This window comes from Wyeomyia smithii, chromosome 1 (assembly GCF_029784165.1).
Source record: "Wyeomyia smithii strain HCP4-BCI-WySm-NY-G18 chromosome 1, ASM2978416v1, whole genome shotgun sequence".
Classification (NCBI taxonomy): Eukaryota; Metazoa; Arthropoda; class Insecta; order Diptera; family Culicidae; genus Wyeomyia; species Wyeomyia smithii.
The window spans coordinates 195180007-195197275 of record NC_073694.1 but is presented as its reverse complement, the minus strand read 5'-3'; the positions used below and the strand labels follow the sequence as shown (position 1 = coordinate 195197275).

General features: G+C 38.4%; 1 protein-coding gene across 1 annotated transcript in view; it reads right to left on the bottom strand.

Annotated features, from left to right (window-relative positions):
• LOC129717947 (sodium-coupled monocarboxylate transporter 1) overlaps positions 1-6125 on the bottom strand; it is a 69201-nt gene extending 63076 nt beyond the window's left edge. The window contains exon 1 of the mRNA XM_055668249.1: positions 5627-6125. Coding sequence (XP_055524224.1) covers positions 5627-5629 — 3 coding nt within the window. The 5' untranslated portion in view covers positions 5630-6125. The remainder of the gene's footprint in view (positions 1-5626) is intronic.
• Positions 6126-17269: the final 11144 nt, after the last annotated feature.

Below are 17269 nucleotides of genomic sequence, written 5' to 3'. Positions count from 1 at the left end.
TTGGATTAGCAGATTGATTTAGTTAGGAATATGAGTTTTTTGACGCAGAAATACATCTTACAGCAACATTAAAGGATAGGAGAGCAAATTGAAATACACATTTAAATACGCAGCGGATGCATAGCGCAAAAAAAGGTGGTTCTGGCAGCACGGCTATCGTCACCACCTGTGAACTGTCTGCTTAGTAAAAGTTTACATCTCAAGTGTTTTGTCATTAGTTTTTTTTTTGCAAAAACTAGTGAATTTGGTGTAAGAGGTTGCTGTAAGCTGTAAAGGTGCTCGAATATGCGACAGTTTCAAAGGATGCATTAAGAAGTACAAAATATTGTTTCTATTTCGTTTGTTGATATTCGAGCTCTGTCTTACGCCACACTGAAAGTGGAAATTGGATTATATTGCAATCCTGCTGTTTTTTTCTCATCTTCATCATACATTCTTATGCTTATGAAGATAGGTGACATTTCACAATTTTACGAACTGATAGCGTAGGATACACGGTATTTGCTGATGTTGATGTTGCTTTTACGTGCGTTATGACAGCAGTTTCATGTTTTCTGTTAAAATTTCATTCATAAATAGAGTTCTGCAACGTCTCTAAAATTGATCTATGGCCGTGAAGGGTCGTTTCTGTTTCGCTCGACCTGTGAAACATCGTACCTCGGTGCTCCGATTTTTTCACTTCGTGGTTGTGGTAGATGCGTAAATGTGTGAATGATCTATTTGGATGGCTTTATGCGGTGAATAGTTGTAGAAAAGAGCAACACGTCTGTGCAAGCGCTGCAATGCTGTTGTAATAACTTATTTCAATTCATGTTTTCAGCCGCAGAAAGAAGCACAGCAACAACTATTGATATGTCATATCGGACAATTTTTCATATACTTTTCGTATTTCCTTCTATTATTTTTTGCGTCTAATGCGTTGAAAATTTGAAAATTTCAACTATGGACCGAGATTTCAGCGTCAACCCAAATTTATTTTACACATTATATATACATAATCTTATCTATAATGTTACATTAATCCAATTAAATCATGGTCAAGACCAGGGGGAAAAAATGTACTGAGCGATGACACTTTTTTGATGACATCCAAAAGCGTCCCTCTATGACAGTGTTGATCTTGGCAAAAAAAGACACTCGATAGATAAAATAAATTGCGACTCTACCGTTTCCGTCTAGTTACCCGCAACCCCGAAGACATCCTCCAAATAATGCCGAATCGAAACACGGAGTACATTTTTCGTTTCCTTCTGTGATGCTCTGTTACCAATACGTTCCTAATGTGATTCTAGGACTGCCTGCACAATAGGTAACACGAACAAACAGCAACAGGGAAGAAAACCCTTAGCAGGCAGTAAAAAAATAAAATGAATCATTGGCATGCCTGGTCAAGACTTATCAACTTATCAAGTGAAGTGATCAAAAACACATCCCACTAACAAAAACTCCCTGTCGTGGTCTTTGTAGGGATGGAGATGTACACAAGGTCTCGAACAAAGCAAAGACTACATTCTAACATTCCTTCCTCATTGTAGGTTTCGTGCGGCACTGACATGAAACTCATAGTTCCAAGCAAGGTTGCATATTCAATTTTTGGGTGTCAATTCCATTCAATTGGTGCCGATAATTCGCTCTACAAGTATAATTTTGAATCATGATGTATGACAAACTTGCAGTCCTTAAGTAATGCTACAAGTTTGTCGAAGAAGGTAGTCCTTTATCCCTTATGCCTAAAATAAGAGAGCCCATATTGGGGTGTTCAACCAATATTCGCGGTGAATATTATAATATTCACCGCGAATATTGGCTGAATATGCGCTCTCTCACTTCAGGTTCAAGAGTTAGAGCCTTGCACTATTCGACAAACTTGTAGTACTACCTAGAAACTACAAGTTTGTTCTTACGTTGTTTCTCAAAATTGTACTTGTGGAGCGAGCTATCGGCACGCTGTGAAAAAGTACCCAAAAATTGAATATGCAACCTTGGTTCCAAGAGAAACGGGTTTGAAAAATAAACGTTTAAAATTACCTTTATCACATCCATGAAACCTATGAGCAATTTAAAATCTCTTTTTTACTATCTTCGGAGCATGCTTTTGATTTGAATTCCAAAGACACATCAGCTTATACTGTGCTGGATCGAAATCCGTACACCTCGATGTTTTTCTTCAGTTTTAAGCATTATAAAAATGAAAATTCATATGATAGTTACATGTACATGTCCGTTGAGCTGTTGGCCTTCTGTTAAATTAAACTATACGCCAGTAGGCCATGAAATAAAAATATTAAAAATAAAAAATCAATCGTGAATCGGTTTCAGTTGTCATTTCGTTGTATCGTTGAAGAATTTACTAAGGAAACGTTCTCCAGGTGAAAACGTTTTTCATGTGGAATATAAGTGTTTTACTCTGTGAATCTTTTTGAAATTGATGGAAAAGGTAAGTCTTTGTCATTTTCGACCTGTATATTGTTTGGTAAATAGTGTAAACTGTGTTTATTCAACAAAAACTGTGCCGTACGGATTTTAATCCTTGTTAATTGCTTGAATCGAAATCCGTACAGCTTGTGTATCATGCATATATTATTAAACTTTCTTCTTGTTTTCAGCATATAATGAAAGAAAACAAGTAGAAATACACGGCAAACAATTTCGAAGAAGCTGTGACTAAGGTGCGCAAAGGAAAGTCGTACCGGGAAGCTTCGAGAGATTCCGGCGTTCCGGTTACTACAATAAAGGGAGCCGCAACGAAACGCGACGAAAATTGCACTATTTCAGCTGATATAAAAAATTAGAAAACCGTGTGAAATATTCGGAACCAATTGATCCCCAATATATATTTATTCGTGAATTTAAAGATAAAAGATGTTCATTTATGTACTTTTATATCTATACGGATTTCGAATAATTGCTGTATGGATTTTGATTCAGTCTATATCGCGTGTGTGCGGATTTTGATTCAAAAGTGTACGGGTTTTGATTCAGACAAGAAACTGTGTACGGATTTCGATTCAAAACATGCTCTATTTAAAGATGACTTTTTCGAGTTTCAGAGTGATTTTTATCATTTTGTTTGAAAATAGTGATAAAATATAAGTAGACCTATAAGTAAACATGTCAGTTTGAAGCAATATGTGATTGCTTGATTTTATATTGACCGTCGAAGATTATCATGTGCTTAGGTGTACGGATTTCGATCCAGCACGGTAACTCAGTTTTTTTTTGTGAATTTTGAAACAAGCCTTTGTTGAATAAAGCCTTAGCGTATTTGGCATCGTCTGACATCAAAAGTTCAAAATGAAAATTTTTGCAGAGATTTAACAGAGACAGAGATATGTTGGCTCGAAATTGAAAATTTGGAGGGGGGTCAGGTTGATCAGCATTACGTAATTTAAGGTGGGGGGGAGTCATATCGAACGTTTTTTATCGTTACATAGGAAGAGAGGGGGTCTGAAATCTAGATTTTAAGCGTTACGTAATTCGTGTACGACGCCTTACTAGCCGCGATCGAAAAATTTACACCGAGCACCAAGGATACAACAATATGTCATGACAGAAAAATGTTAGCTATTTTAATTGACAGATTTTAGGGCGCTAAGAAGTGCCATTGGTGTGTCACCCGGCAAGTTTGTTTACTTTTTCGACATTGCGGATTTCCATTTGCATATGACGTGAAATTATTCTTGTTTTCTTGTTATCTCGGTAGCATTTTATGTAATTTTCAGCACTTCTGTAGCTACTTAATATTCCATTACAGCCATCAGGAAGACGGATGCTCCAGCACTAAATTCCTGTTTGCTTCCTTTTATATCAGTCAGTGGAGGCGAAGTTCCGAGGACATAGTCAACAGAGAAAATACTTGTCGCAAAATTGTTCATAAGGATCGTTTGTGTACTTAGGTGTCGGTTGTGCTGGGGATAGAGGGAGTGATTGGTCTTGGACTTATATAATCCAGATCCCGATGCTCACGTCATGAAAATTGTCCCATTTAAAATACTCATAACTCAGTCAATTTACAACAGATTTCCTTCATTCTAGCAGTAATTTATTGTAAAATTAGAAATGCAGAAAACTGTGATTTTTCGATGGTAACTATTGTACCATCGAAAAATGGAGAGCCTTTTTTGATGGCAGATTTCGACCAATCAGAGGTTAAAACAAGCCAACAAGTTTCATTTTGAAGCTTTATGAGTTCATTTTCTACTCCTAGGGAAATAAATGATATTTTTTTTCCACTCAACTAAACATTTCTTAAAAAATTGTAAAAAATCTAGTTGACAGAAAAAGAGAAGTTGGTGATTCAACTGCTAGACGATGTTTTTTGGTTGTAGTTAAAGGTGAAATAAAAATTTATAAACCAGCAGCTCAACTGGTTTTATATTGTGTTTTTTCGTTAAGAAATTACTCATTTTGTGCGATTAAATTTTAAATATCGCGGCTTCTGTGTACGAAGCGTTGAACAATTTTCAATTCTGGCTTTGTGCAGTGTTTTTATTTATATAAATTCTCAAAAATTGTCGTCAGCTTTCTTTCGCTGTACGGCATAAATTCAAAAGAATTATAAACCACAGTTATTAGCATTACAAAATTTTATTTAGAGGGATTTGAATAACTTATTTTATCTAATCTTTTATTTGTACTAAAGTTTCTACAATCGGTAATTGCGATTGCGAACAATTTTAACTGGTGAGTACTGATAGAAATATGCCGCTTATCTTGTTATGTAAACTTCGCATGCAAGTAAAGTTTATTATTATATTTATTTTATTATTATTTTGTTTTGTTTTGCTAAGCCCAAATATTACCATCGTTTTGTGACGCTTCACATACATTTCGCAATTCAGTAACAAAACCAGATTAAAGTTTAATTTTTGTACATTTGTTCTGTCGTTGATTTTGTGGAACAAATGTTTAATTTAAGGAGGGTTTTCTTTATGTGATATATAATAAATTCACAATGTTTTCTGCTGAAATATCGTCACTGGCAATCAAAAACTTAAAAGCTCTATCTATATTGTTAGTTCAATTCTCAAAAATACCCCCCACAGTAGAGTTACCTTGGTTTCTTCCACAGTTTACGAACAACGAGACGGACTCTTTGAAAACAAGATTGACCGCTTTTTTTTTCTAACCATCACTAGGAGGTTTTCCCATTAAGTTTACCAGTGAACATCGTTACTAATATATTGTATGTTCTCAACACTAATTAATTGTCTTATGCTCTACAGATCAGCTTGACTAGTTGGTGGCAGATTTGTTACTGTCTTGTGCCCGTCAGATAAAACACTTTACAAGTGTCTGTATTTGAGCATCTGTAGCAGTAGAAGGTCAAGCCATATAGTACTACTTTATACAAAATTAAGTAGTAGCAAGGAATTAACGTAAATCCTTTTATCTCTCTTTCAACTATAAAATAATATAAAATTAATGGCTTTTTACGTCGGTTCTAATCGAACGATACACCTTTTTTTTTTGTTCGATAATGCCCATAGTTCTAAGGTCACAACACTTGAATGGCAGCGATCTCATTCATTGCTCTCTCGCCTCTAGTAATCAATGAACCGCTAATGGTTTCCCTGGTATTCTGCAACTCGGCTCGGTCGGAATAAAAATTAGTTTCGGTACTCACCATTCTGTCTGATAATTGTTCGGCTCCTTGGCCTTAATAGGTTTCTCCCCGTCGTCCGTCAACGGCAGCCAGCAAGCACCAGACGCACGTGTTGCTAATAGCGGACGAATTCTTTGCACACCCGTCAACGTTCAACTTTCCACGTTTAACCCTTATATTGTATTGTTTTTTTTACTTCTACCGTAGAGCCAAGTTTTATGGCACACTTTATCACTGTCGCACTATGCAGAGAAAGAACGAAAACCAGTATTTTTTTTTCGGACGAAATTAAACTCATACGAAACGTACAATGCACACAGAACCGGCAACTGATAGCAGTCGAACCAAATCTCCGGTCTACGACAGGCGACGAACGTGTTTTCCAGCGCAGGTCTACAGCGTGACTGGACGGCGTCGGTCGCAGGTTCTACTGCAGCACCCCCGGACTAGCCTGGCTGACTGGTGTGGCAGTTCATCGTAATCCATTTCGCGGCCTATTTTCCACTCATCTACGACGGTGCTCTGGGCTGAGCGATAGGACGCATTTGGGAAACGATGGGCGATCGCACGGCAGCGTCGGTCGTCGCCTTGCCAGTGGGAGCACCACAGGCATTCGAAAACAATGGACCGAACGCTGTCGTTTACGCGCGAGCGTTCAATACAGATGCAGTTCCAACAGCTGACCGAGCCAACGATGCAGTGATTCGATTATGAAAGAAATGTTTTCAAACCATCTGTCGATACTAAAACAGGCGGTCGTTGTTTTGTTTGGCTGTGTTGTTGTGCTCGGTGCTTCTAGGCGGTGGCTTTCGCTGGACAGCATTTGGTGTGTCACGTACGCACGCCGCGGAAGCGACAGCTGCTGATAACTTTCCATAGTTAGATTTTTGCATTGATAAAAACAGGTTTACATAGGATTATCCACAACCAATCGAATCAGTGTTTAAAATGTATAGATATTGATAGTACTAATTTTTTGTCCAGCAATAAGAAAATCTTTATTGCTTGAATCAAACCTCCTGCAGTGGGTCATTATCGCTGACTGTTTGGCTTGTGCGCAACAACGTGAGACTTTTAATTTGTCCAATAATGAACACATAGAGGACTCATCCACGTCCGCTGCTGCTACCAGCTGCAATTTAGTGATTCGTGATCAATTCGTTAATTACCGCAGTTTGTACTCGAGAATATAATAAGTATCGCGATGGCGTAGACAGTTTACATTAGTATAATATCCTCAATCATTCACGCCAGGAATGATTTCAGGAAGAATTTTAGTTGCGAGTCGCGCACCGAACAATAACCAATTTGAGATTTGAAAAAACTATATCCTCAGTTGGAATGCAGTAATTGAATTCTTAAAGAAGAATGGACTGGAAATCATTGAAAAGAATTGAGGTTCCTTGTTGGCAATATTTTAGAGGCTGATAGAGGGCTACATTTGATCAAAAATCTCTTCTACGCGTATATTTCCAACTTTAAAGTTTACCCACTGCTAGACCACTTTTAACAGAACACGCGTTTTAATTTTATTTTATTCTATAGAACACAATCGATCGTTCCACCCTACCTTTGCACGTTGCACAGCAGCCTTCCCCGTGCTCACGTCGATTGGTTGAATCAAAACAAGAAAACCAAACATACGTTCACACGTAGACCTTCTAAGTAACATGCTCCCCAAATTTACACCTTATTCAGCACCAGGGGTGCTGTCGGCTGTTGTTCAATCCAAGGCTTCGAATGTCGAATCGAAGTTGCACCCACCAAACTCAACATCTGCACGCAGGCAAAAATCGAACTGGTAGATAATGTCATTTCGTACCGTCCGTCCAGTACTGGAGCCACCAATGCCAATGCCAAGGCCACGAGGTACCCACAATTGGAACTGGTGCTTTGTCTATCACACTATGCTGCGCTGTAATAATGCTGGCAGACCTACCTCAAGGTAGAAGACACGTGCCGCTTGGGAGACACGTTGTTTACCAGTTAACACGGGTGACGAAGTAAAAAAGAACGGACTGGTCTCGTGAGTCCGTGGAATAATAACCACAGATTAGATTAGTTGACCCGCCAAACTCAATTCTATTAAGCTTTAAAGTTATAAATGCCATTCAAACAGTATCCAGCTGTTATCAGCAAGCAGTAGCCAAGCCACAGCACTGGAACTTGTTTCTGATAAATTCGACAATATTCTTTCTCTTTTCAAGTGGATACGCTTGAACAAACCTCGTGGTAATTGATTGTTTGTAAACAAACGATATCGGTCACAGTCATCGAACTAGTTTACTATTTTTAGAGTGGTAACCTAGTGGAAGCGAGTGCCTTTCGACTCTATTAGCAAGTTCTTTTTAATCGCTTGCTAGGGTCGCCTAGTACCTGTAGGTTTGCTACGCCATTAAACCTCTAGTGCCCAGTGCCGCCTTTAGACACGCTTCAGTTGAACCTATAAAAAGCTTCAAAAAATACTCAAAAAATGTTAATAAAGATCCATAGTGATTTTACCGAGGTCCGTCTGAAAAATAACTTGGGCACTAAAAAGTTAAGTGACATATAAGTTATACACTAAGGTCGTTTTTTACGCGGGGGATGCGTTCCAAATTTGTATGGGCCCGCATAAAAAACGACTTTTTTGAGTTGCAAATATAACAAAGAAAACCGTCCTAAAACGTTAAAACCTCGTTTGAATATGATATGAGATATGATATGAGAATATGAGACCAAAATTCAATATTTTAAATTTTGAGTATTTACACCAAAAATTGTGAATTTTTCTGAAAACTGATATATGATTACTTGTGGCCTAAAACGGAAAACGTGATTGAAATGAGGTCGATATCTTGTACCGTTTTTGAGTAATGGAGGAAAGCAACCCGCGTAAAAACCGACCTTACTGTATATGTAAAAATAAAAAAAGTGTCGAACAGAAGTGGCCACGCTGCTCACTGAGTAGAAGATACGCCCGACAGTTATGCAACAGTAGCGCCATCGGTGTTGTGCATCATCTGAACAGTAACGCAGGCCGCGTTTTTACTAAACAAACGCCAGCTAACGTAATGTAACGCTTTCTGGTAGCAGACATCAATTGCAGTTAATTTACTGTTTGGGACAGAAAATACTTGCTGATGGATTTAAGGTATATACAAATTCGGAAATCGGTTATAAGTAGACATGCATGCAAATATCTAAAGTTTCAAATTTAAAGTAGCGTGGGCTGTTCAAAGTGAATACAAACATTCGTGAGGTTACAGTCAAACATATAGAGCAGCAAAATAATAAACAACTTATAATGTAAATATAGAGTTTTTCTTTCTTATAAATATTACGTTTCTTTTCTTCTACATAAATGTTTACTAATTGGGTCCTAATGTTTTAAACGGCTTTCTAATTCACCTGATAGAGTGCAATTTTCTGAGCAAAACGTGCTTCTTAAAAAATGTTTATCGTTTTTCTTCGGGTTTTAAATGAAGAATAAAAAAGTGCTCGAAGAGCCTTCAATGACAGTTCTCTCATATACCGTACAAGGGCGAAACGTCATCTAAGACCTTTCGAGCATTTTTTTATTCTTCATTTAAAAATCGAAGGAAAACGATAAACATTTTTTGAAAATCGCGTTTTGCTCAGAAAGAGCGGCTTTTTCTAATGATATATAAAAACTGGTATAGCTTTAGGACCCACTCGAATATAATTTCCAAATTAGAGTTAGAGTTTAAATTATTACCAATAATTTTTGCAAATGATCTTTGACTCAAACACCGCGAGCAAGATCATGGTCAAAGTAGTAATTGGCAAAAAAAACGCAAAGAATAAGATCCCCGGTGCTCGAGTTCTCTAATTGCCTGAACAAAATTCGGAAAAAACCTAAAAGTCTTTTTTAAATAATTGGAAATTGAAAATACGGAGAAAATGTTGAAAATACGCACCTAAAGTGCCGTTAGGCCTTTTTCATGATCCGATTTTTTTGCTCCAATCACAGACTAACAGACATAACACGTCGAACAAATTCTCAATAAAATCATCGTTTGGAGGATTCCAGTACTTTACGTTAGTAACACTAGCACCATCTGCTGTCGTGTTCGCGCTGCGTCATGTATATCGACACCAGCGCCAGCGTTACTGCTGGTGTCAAATGGGGAACTACAAAATATGTATGAAATTGCATGACAGCGCCCCAGACGACGTTTTCACGCGATGACTGTTATTCGATTGAAAATTTGAAATGAACGGTTTTTGTGGCGATGGAGTTAGGTTCCAGTGTTACGTCTGTTAGTCTGTGACTGAACCATTACCAAAATGAAAAGACGCTCCGGAAAAACGATGAAAGCAGATAGGACCTTTTGAAATGTTTATCTAGAATTCTATTAATAGAATGCACATACTAAGAATTTACACATAGAGTACTCGGTTGAGAAAATAGCAGCTGCCATATTTTTTCATAAATCTAGGTTTAACCTAACTGAAATTATGACACAAAATATTTGAAATCTCGATAGTATTGCTAGTTGTTCGCATCAAACTTTTTTTTGTTGAAATTCAGTAAACTCTCCCAAAATTTGCGACACTGGAAGTCATTCTAGCAATAAAATATTACTGAACGTTTCAGCGCAGAAAAACAGACGTACTTCTTCGAAAAAAATCCTGAAAAATCATCGTCTTTGTTTGAACCGTTACACTTATGAACCACCATCCAAGTCTGTCTACTATCTAATATTCGTAAAAACGGAGTCTTTCTTTGCGTATACCGACACCACAGAAAATGGGCTGAACAATATTTTTTTGGCATGCCATTTCCATTTTTTGATAAAGAGGTCATTTTATGATACCAGTTCTTCATGTCGATTCGCGACTGCTGCTTCAAAATGGTAACTGATAGATAAAAATTTCTATATCAGAAAAACGACTTATCTGATTAAAATTGTGTCTCCAGCAAAGTTGAAGGAAATAAAATTGCGGCTCTAGAAAAAATATAAAGCAAAGCCTTGGTGCTACATTCCGATACGGAACTTGTTTATTTATACTCGATCAGGATCGATGTTCTTTTCTTGGACGATGGAATCGTCATTGAGTGGCACGTCTGTTTGTCTATGGTTTGAGCTTGAGCAATGTGAAACGTCATTCTGTTTGACGGTACCTTGCTGAACTTTCAGTAATGTGAAATGTCATTAACGTGACGAACTTTTACTGAATTCCTAGCATTGCTTAAAGCATTACCGAACCACAGACTAACAGACGTAACACTGGAACCTAGCTCCATCGCTGCAAAAAACGTTCATTTCAAATTTTCAATCGAATAACAGTCATCGCGCGAAAACGTCGTCTGGGGCGCTGTCATGCAATCTCGTACATATTTTGTAGTTCCCCATTTGACACATGCAGTAACGCTGGCGCTGATGTCGAAATACATGACGCAGCGCGAACACGACAGCAGATGGTGCTAGTGTTACTAACGTAAAGTACTGGAATCCTCCAAACGATGATTTTATTAAAAAAAATTGTTCGACGTGTTATGACTGTTAGTCTGTGACCGAACGTTCAGCAATGTCGGCTATCGAATATTTTGACTGTACTTTCTTGATAGAATTCAGCAAATGTCCGCCCGGGAATTCTTCATACGGGTAGGAAGTTGACTTTTTTCTTTCTTATTTATTTGACTTCCGCCCTTATGTCGAATTCTATCCGATGGCCCTCCACTAAACTGATAGAAACCAAACCACAATAATTAATTTTTCCACTCAAATTTTCCAAATATTTCCATCACGTCTCAACGGTCGGCTTTCACGCCCTGCAACTCTTTTTCGAGCTCCGAGCCATATCTGCAATAAATTTTTTCCAACATCACAACTTTTTACGTGCACTAATCAAACAAATTGAGGATAAATACCTTGTTTTATTTTGACAGCCGCGATGCGCATCAGTCGACGACATGTGCCGAATATTCAGCAACCGAAGGAGGGATTGCTAAATGTCAGTATAGCAACACGAATTGCTGAATTCTTAGTACACATTACACACTCATTTGATTTTACTGGAAACCAGCAAAATTTTGCTGGATTTTGCCGAGCCGTAACAATGGAATATAAAAAGGTACGAAGATGGTTTGAGTCTCGGGTTTAAAGGGCTTCTTTTTTGTTAACAGTGATGACGTAGAAGTCGAGAAACAATGTTCAAAAATCAACGTTCGGTACGTTTTATTCAAGAACTTTTCATTTTTCAGCAAACTTGAATTCAATTACTGAAAAATCAGCAATAAAATTTTGCTGCACATTCAGCTAAGCAAAGTATATTCTACTGGTTAACCAGTTAGAGTAAAAAAACCATGTTTCCCTGATCCGTCACCTTTTACCCACCCACAGCCACAGCATCATAACCAAATTACTGTTGAACCACAGACTAACAGACAACACTTCGAACAAATTTTCAATAAAATCATCGTTTGGAGGATTCCAGTACTTTACGTTAGTAACACTAGCACCATCTGCTGTCGTGTTCGCGCTGCGTCATGTATATCGACATCAGCGCCAGCGTTACTGCATGTGTCAAATGGGGAACTACAAAATATGTACGAGATTGCATGACAGCGCCCCAGACGACGTTTTCGCGCGATGACTGTTATTCGATTGAAAATTTGAAATGAACGTTTTTTGTGGCGATGGAACTAGGATCCAGTGTTACGTCTGTTAGTCTGTGGTTGAACTATAAATACATGTGCATTTATCATATTTACTTTTACGTTTAATCTAGCTCAACAGTAATTTAGCTATGGTCCCGTACCGGCTATCAGTAACTTATCTTTGATCCTGTATGAGCTTCGTAGCAGTTTGGCGGATTTTATTAATGACAGCTTGTCGTGAAAAATTTGACACATTGATTTGCTCGCTGATTTCCAGGAAACATTCATTAACTGTTTTGTGTTCAGCAAATAGTTTTGCTGTATTTTCGTGAATCATTGAATCGATTATTGGTTTTCAGCACACTAAACTTTTTTTCAGTTCAGTAAACTCCAGGGGACTATAAACGTCAACATTTTGCCTACCAATCATTCAATTCATTACGGCGTCAATATTTCATTTCAAATGCTAACAAAACCTATCTTATTCATTCAAAGTGCACATTGTACTCAAAACAAATTTTGAGTTCTTGTTTTTTCCATCTAAAATGATATTCATTCGAGAATAAGTTTACCGACAATTTGAGACCTTTACTCTATTGCACTAGTTTTAGGGTACCAGTGGGTACCAGAATGAATGAGTGGTAGATGGAAAATGTATAGAGTTTGACAGCCACAAGAGCCTCTTGGTAAACTCACTGAGTTTTGCTACGCTTAAACTTCAGTAATCCATTCAGCAATGAAAAATTACTGAACGTTTCAGCAATGTGAAATGTCATTCTGTTTGACCGGACTTTACTAAATTTTCAGCAATATGAAATGTCATCCATGTTTGACAGACTTTTACTGAATTTTTAGTATAATTCAATGCGTTGCCGACCATTCAGCAATGTCGGACGCCGCATATTTTGACAGTACTTTGCTGATAGAATTCAGCAAAGGTCCTGCAGATTACTGAAATATCAGTTGAGTGGGAACTCTTTACATGGATTTGGAAACACGTTTAAAATTGATTTTTTTTTAAATTTATTTCATCCTACCCTTATTGTACAAATATGAACATTTTTATTGTAAAATGTGCCGCCGAAGCCCGAGGAACATATGCCAATGCCCTCTACCGTACAGCGAATTGAAAATACGGAAATAATTAACTATTTTACTCACCAAGCAGATTCTTTACGTCGCAACAGTCGACTTTTAGGTTCTGAAACACTTCTTCGAGGTCCGGACCCATTTTTCAAATAAATTTCTTCCCGTCAAATCTACGCGCATTAAACAAATTGACAGCAAACCATTTTTTTCTTCATTTTGACAGCCGCAGTACGAAGCAGTCGATGACAGATACCGAATGTTTACTTACTTTACTTACTTTACTTTTTTTGGCTAACGGACCGTTCACGGGTCCAGGGCCGATCGAATTAGAGATGTCCAGCTTCTTCTGTCTTGGGCAGCCGTTCTCCAGTCTCCCCGTACACCAGCAGATCGTGCATCTTCTTCCACCGCGCACATCCACCGCGTGCGAGGCCTACCACGAAGTCGACGGCCTCTTCCTGGTTCTCTACTGAAGATAGTTTTGGCAGCTCTCTCGTCAGGCATCCTCGCTACATGTCCAGCCCACTGAAACCTGCCCCGCTGTATTATCTTCACTATATCAGTATGTTTGTATACCTGGTACAACTCGTGATTCATGCGTCTGCGCCACACTCCGTCTTCCAGTTCACCGCCAAGTATCGATCGCAGAACTTTACGCTCAAAAACTCCGAGCACTCGTCGATCAGCCTCCTTCAGCGTCCATGCTTCATGTCCGTAAAGGGCCACCGGGAGTATCAGCGTCCTATACAGCGCTAGTTTTGTGCGAGTTTGCAAACTACGGGACCTTAGCTGGTTACGCAGTCCGTAGAAAGCCCTGTTCGCAGCTGCAACTCGTCGTTTCACTTCACGGCTCATATCGTTGTCACATGTCACAAGCGTACCAAGATAAACGAGTTCGTCAACCACTTCAAATCATTCCCCATCTATCTCCACCTCAGCACCAACACCACGGGGACTCCCATGCTCTCTGCCAGCTACCATGTACTTCGTTTTGGCAGAGTTAATGATAAGTCCCAATCTCGCTGCTTCTCTATTAAAAGGTACGAAAGCCTCCTCCACGGCCTTACGGTTGATACCGATGATATCGACGTCGTCCGCAAAACCAAGAAGCATGTGAGATTTCGTGATGATCGTACCGTTTCTTTCGACGTTTGCTCTTCGTACTGCACCCTCAAGAGCGATGTTAAACAGTAGGTTGGAGAGCGCATCCCCCTGCTTCAGTCCATCCAACGTTACGAAAGCGGCTGATGTCTCGCCAGCTATCCGCACGCACGATTTTGTCGAAAACCAGCTTGGTATTCGCCAACAAAGGATTCCGTTAACGGTCTCAATCTGAAGAACAGGATACGGGAGAGCACTTTATATGCGGAGTTGAGCAACGTTATCCCTAGACAGTTGCCACAATCCAATCGATGGCCCTTCTTATAGATAGAGCATATGAGGCCTTCCAACCAGTCGTTCGGCATTAAGTTCGTCCTCCCAGATTCTTAGTATTATCTGTTGGACCGCATAGTACAGCCGCTCGCTTCCCGCTTTTAGAAGTTCGGCCGGGATACCGTCCTTCCCAGCGGCCTTGCCGTTTTTCAGCTCACTAATCGCCTTTTTCACCTCCTCCTGTGCGAATGTTTAGCAATTGAAAAAGATTACTGGATGTTAGTAAAGCAGAAGGAGTTTTTGCAAAAGGAGGCTGTTTTTTCAGTACACTTTTAGATTGCTGAAATTGCAGTATATGGTTTTTATTGTTGAATTTCAGTAAAAATAAAGCTAAATTTGAATCATTTTCTTTTTGGCCTTTTCCTCTTGTATTATTAGTTCAACCAAATTTAGGGTCATTTTCATTGTCGGTTTAAACTGTTTTTTAAACTGTTTTGTTCCTATTTTTGGAATAAATATGGACAAAAAAAAACTTTTCGTTTTCGGTTCTTCTTATCTTTGGTGCGATTTTGGAATTTTAATTTTTCCTTTCAACGTGTTCTAGTCGCTTGAAGTCATATTGAAAATTCTTTTTTTTCGACTTTTTTTTTTAATTTTAGAGATATTTCTCAGCGTTTCTTTTGTATGCTTTCATTCTTTCATTTCATTTTAAAAATGACGATTTTTCTGTCCACGTGGAATGTGAACTGCCCCTCACCCAAGCTTCTGAGTATGACTGTAAGACAGTTACAGCAAATTTTAAACAAATTCGGCTCTCATTGTATTGCACAGCTCTCCCTGCTCCCCGTACGTTCGGTACATAACCCGACAGCCACTGACGACAGCACACACATGCAATGCCAAACGGGCTGTTATTTTTCAGCTCTTTATGTCTGTTGGTTCTTCCAAGTTGTCGCTTAGGACAGCCTATGATCCCCGACATTCTTTGGTACGAATCCGAGCGGGATTTCAAGTGATTATGATTCTCGAAAATAAGGCCGATGCTAAAATAAAAGCGTAATAGCACGAAACATGTTTTTTCTCACGTGGCGAAGAACATCAACAATAGAAACACATATGAAACAGTTTGCTTCAAATTTACTATAGCACCGACCTAAGAAAAAGGAGAAAAGAAGGAGTGCGAGTCGATGACAGCAGCAGCCGATCAGCAGGCTTTCAACAGCGCAAGCCAAGCCAATAGGGCATCCTCAAAATGAACAAACTAGGATGTCATGTCCGAACGAACAAAATACATGCGCAAGAATGAGCTCTCGTGTGCAACACAAGACAGTTTCGTTGCCTTGTGTGAGCTTCTCAGCTGTATATTATTCATGAGGCTGTTAGGGTAAAAAGGGAAAAGAGTCGTCAGTATAGCGTCGTAGCACAGTCTTTTTTCGAATCCTGCCCTTACCTTTAAACATTTTCTTGACCTGTCTTACAATTTTAAAAAAATTACGTGCGTAAATAATGTTTTAAAATGATAATAGCTTTCTTAAAACAAAATAAGAAGTAATTGTCAACAGTGTGGTTAATATAAAAGATTTTTTGATACTGTTAACTAAGGTGACTTTGATCAGCGGGGTGACTTTGAACACTCTCCCCATTTTTTGAATTTGTGTTAAAAAAGTACTCGTATAGCTTGGGATTTGTCGTAATCTTCACCGATTGTGTCTATATATGTGTACAATAATGTTATTCATGCATTTCTTGCTATTTAAAAAAAATGTTTTTCACTCTATAATATTATTTGAAAATGAACTGGATTGCGAGCTATTTTTATTGCCTAAAAACAATCGCAATCGGTTCAAGTCGGGACGAAACAACAAGCTGCGATAAGTGAAGTTCTTTAATTTTGTTCTCAGATTAGTTTTCAAGACAAAAAAATATTATCACAGCGTTTTTCTATTGTTTTGGTAAATTTCTCCTCAAAGGCAATGTTGAGTCTTAATAATTCCAACAGCGTACTACATGTTTCTTCTTAATGACAACCCAAGACGTCACGTAACATGCAGCTTTGGACTATTGGATAACTGATATTCAACGTGGACTAGGTTTTGGTGATTTGGGACCACTCTTCTCTCCGTGGACATCCGTTCATATATATATTCTAAAAATTGTGTATGAATTTTGGACATTCGTCAACAGAAACTGTTCACGTTGAATGTGAAAAAACATCTCAAATTCTAAAAACAGCAGAATTATCACTAAACTGTTGAAGTAGTAACTGGATCTTGCTCAATGCATGCCCGTACTCATTTCAAAAATATCAAACAATTTTGTATTCAGTATATTCTTAAAATATTTAAAATATATTTAAAAAAGTGATCATAGTCACCCCAGTTTGCGGTACAGTATTTTCCAAGCTCATTGGTATTGGCATTGATATTGCGTTCAAGATTAACCTTAGACGCAAATAAGGCAGGCAACGAATCATTACTGGCTCCAATTTCAGCTGGCTTGGCAGTACAACGATACATTTTGTGCAAGTTTTGGCATTAGTATCTAACTGTCGACCCGTACAATCGTGTGCAATATTCGCAGGAAATTTATTCCTT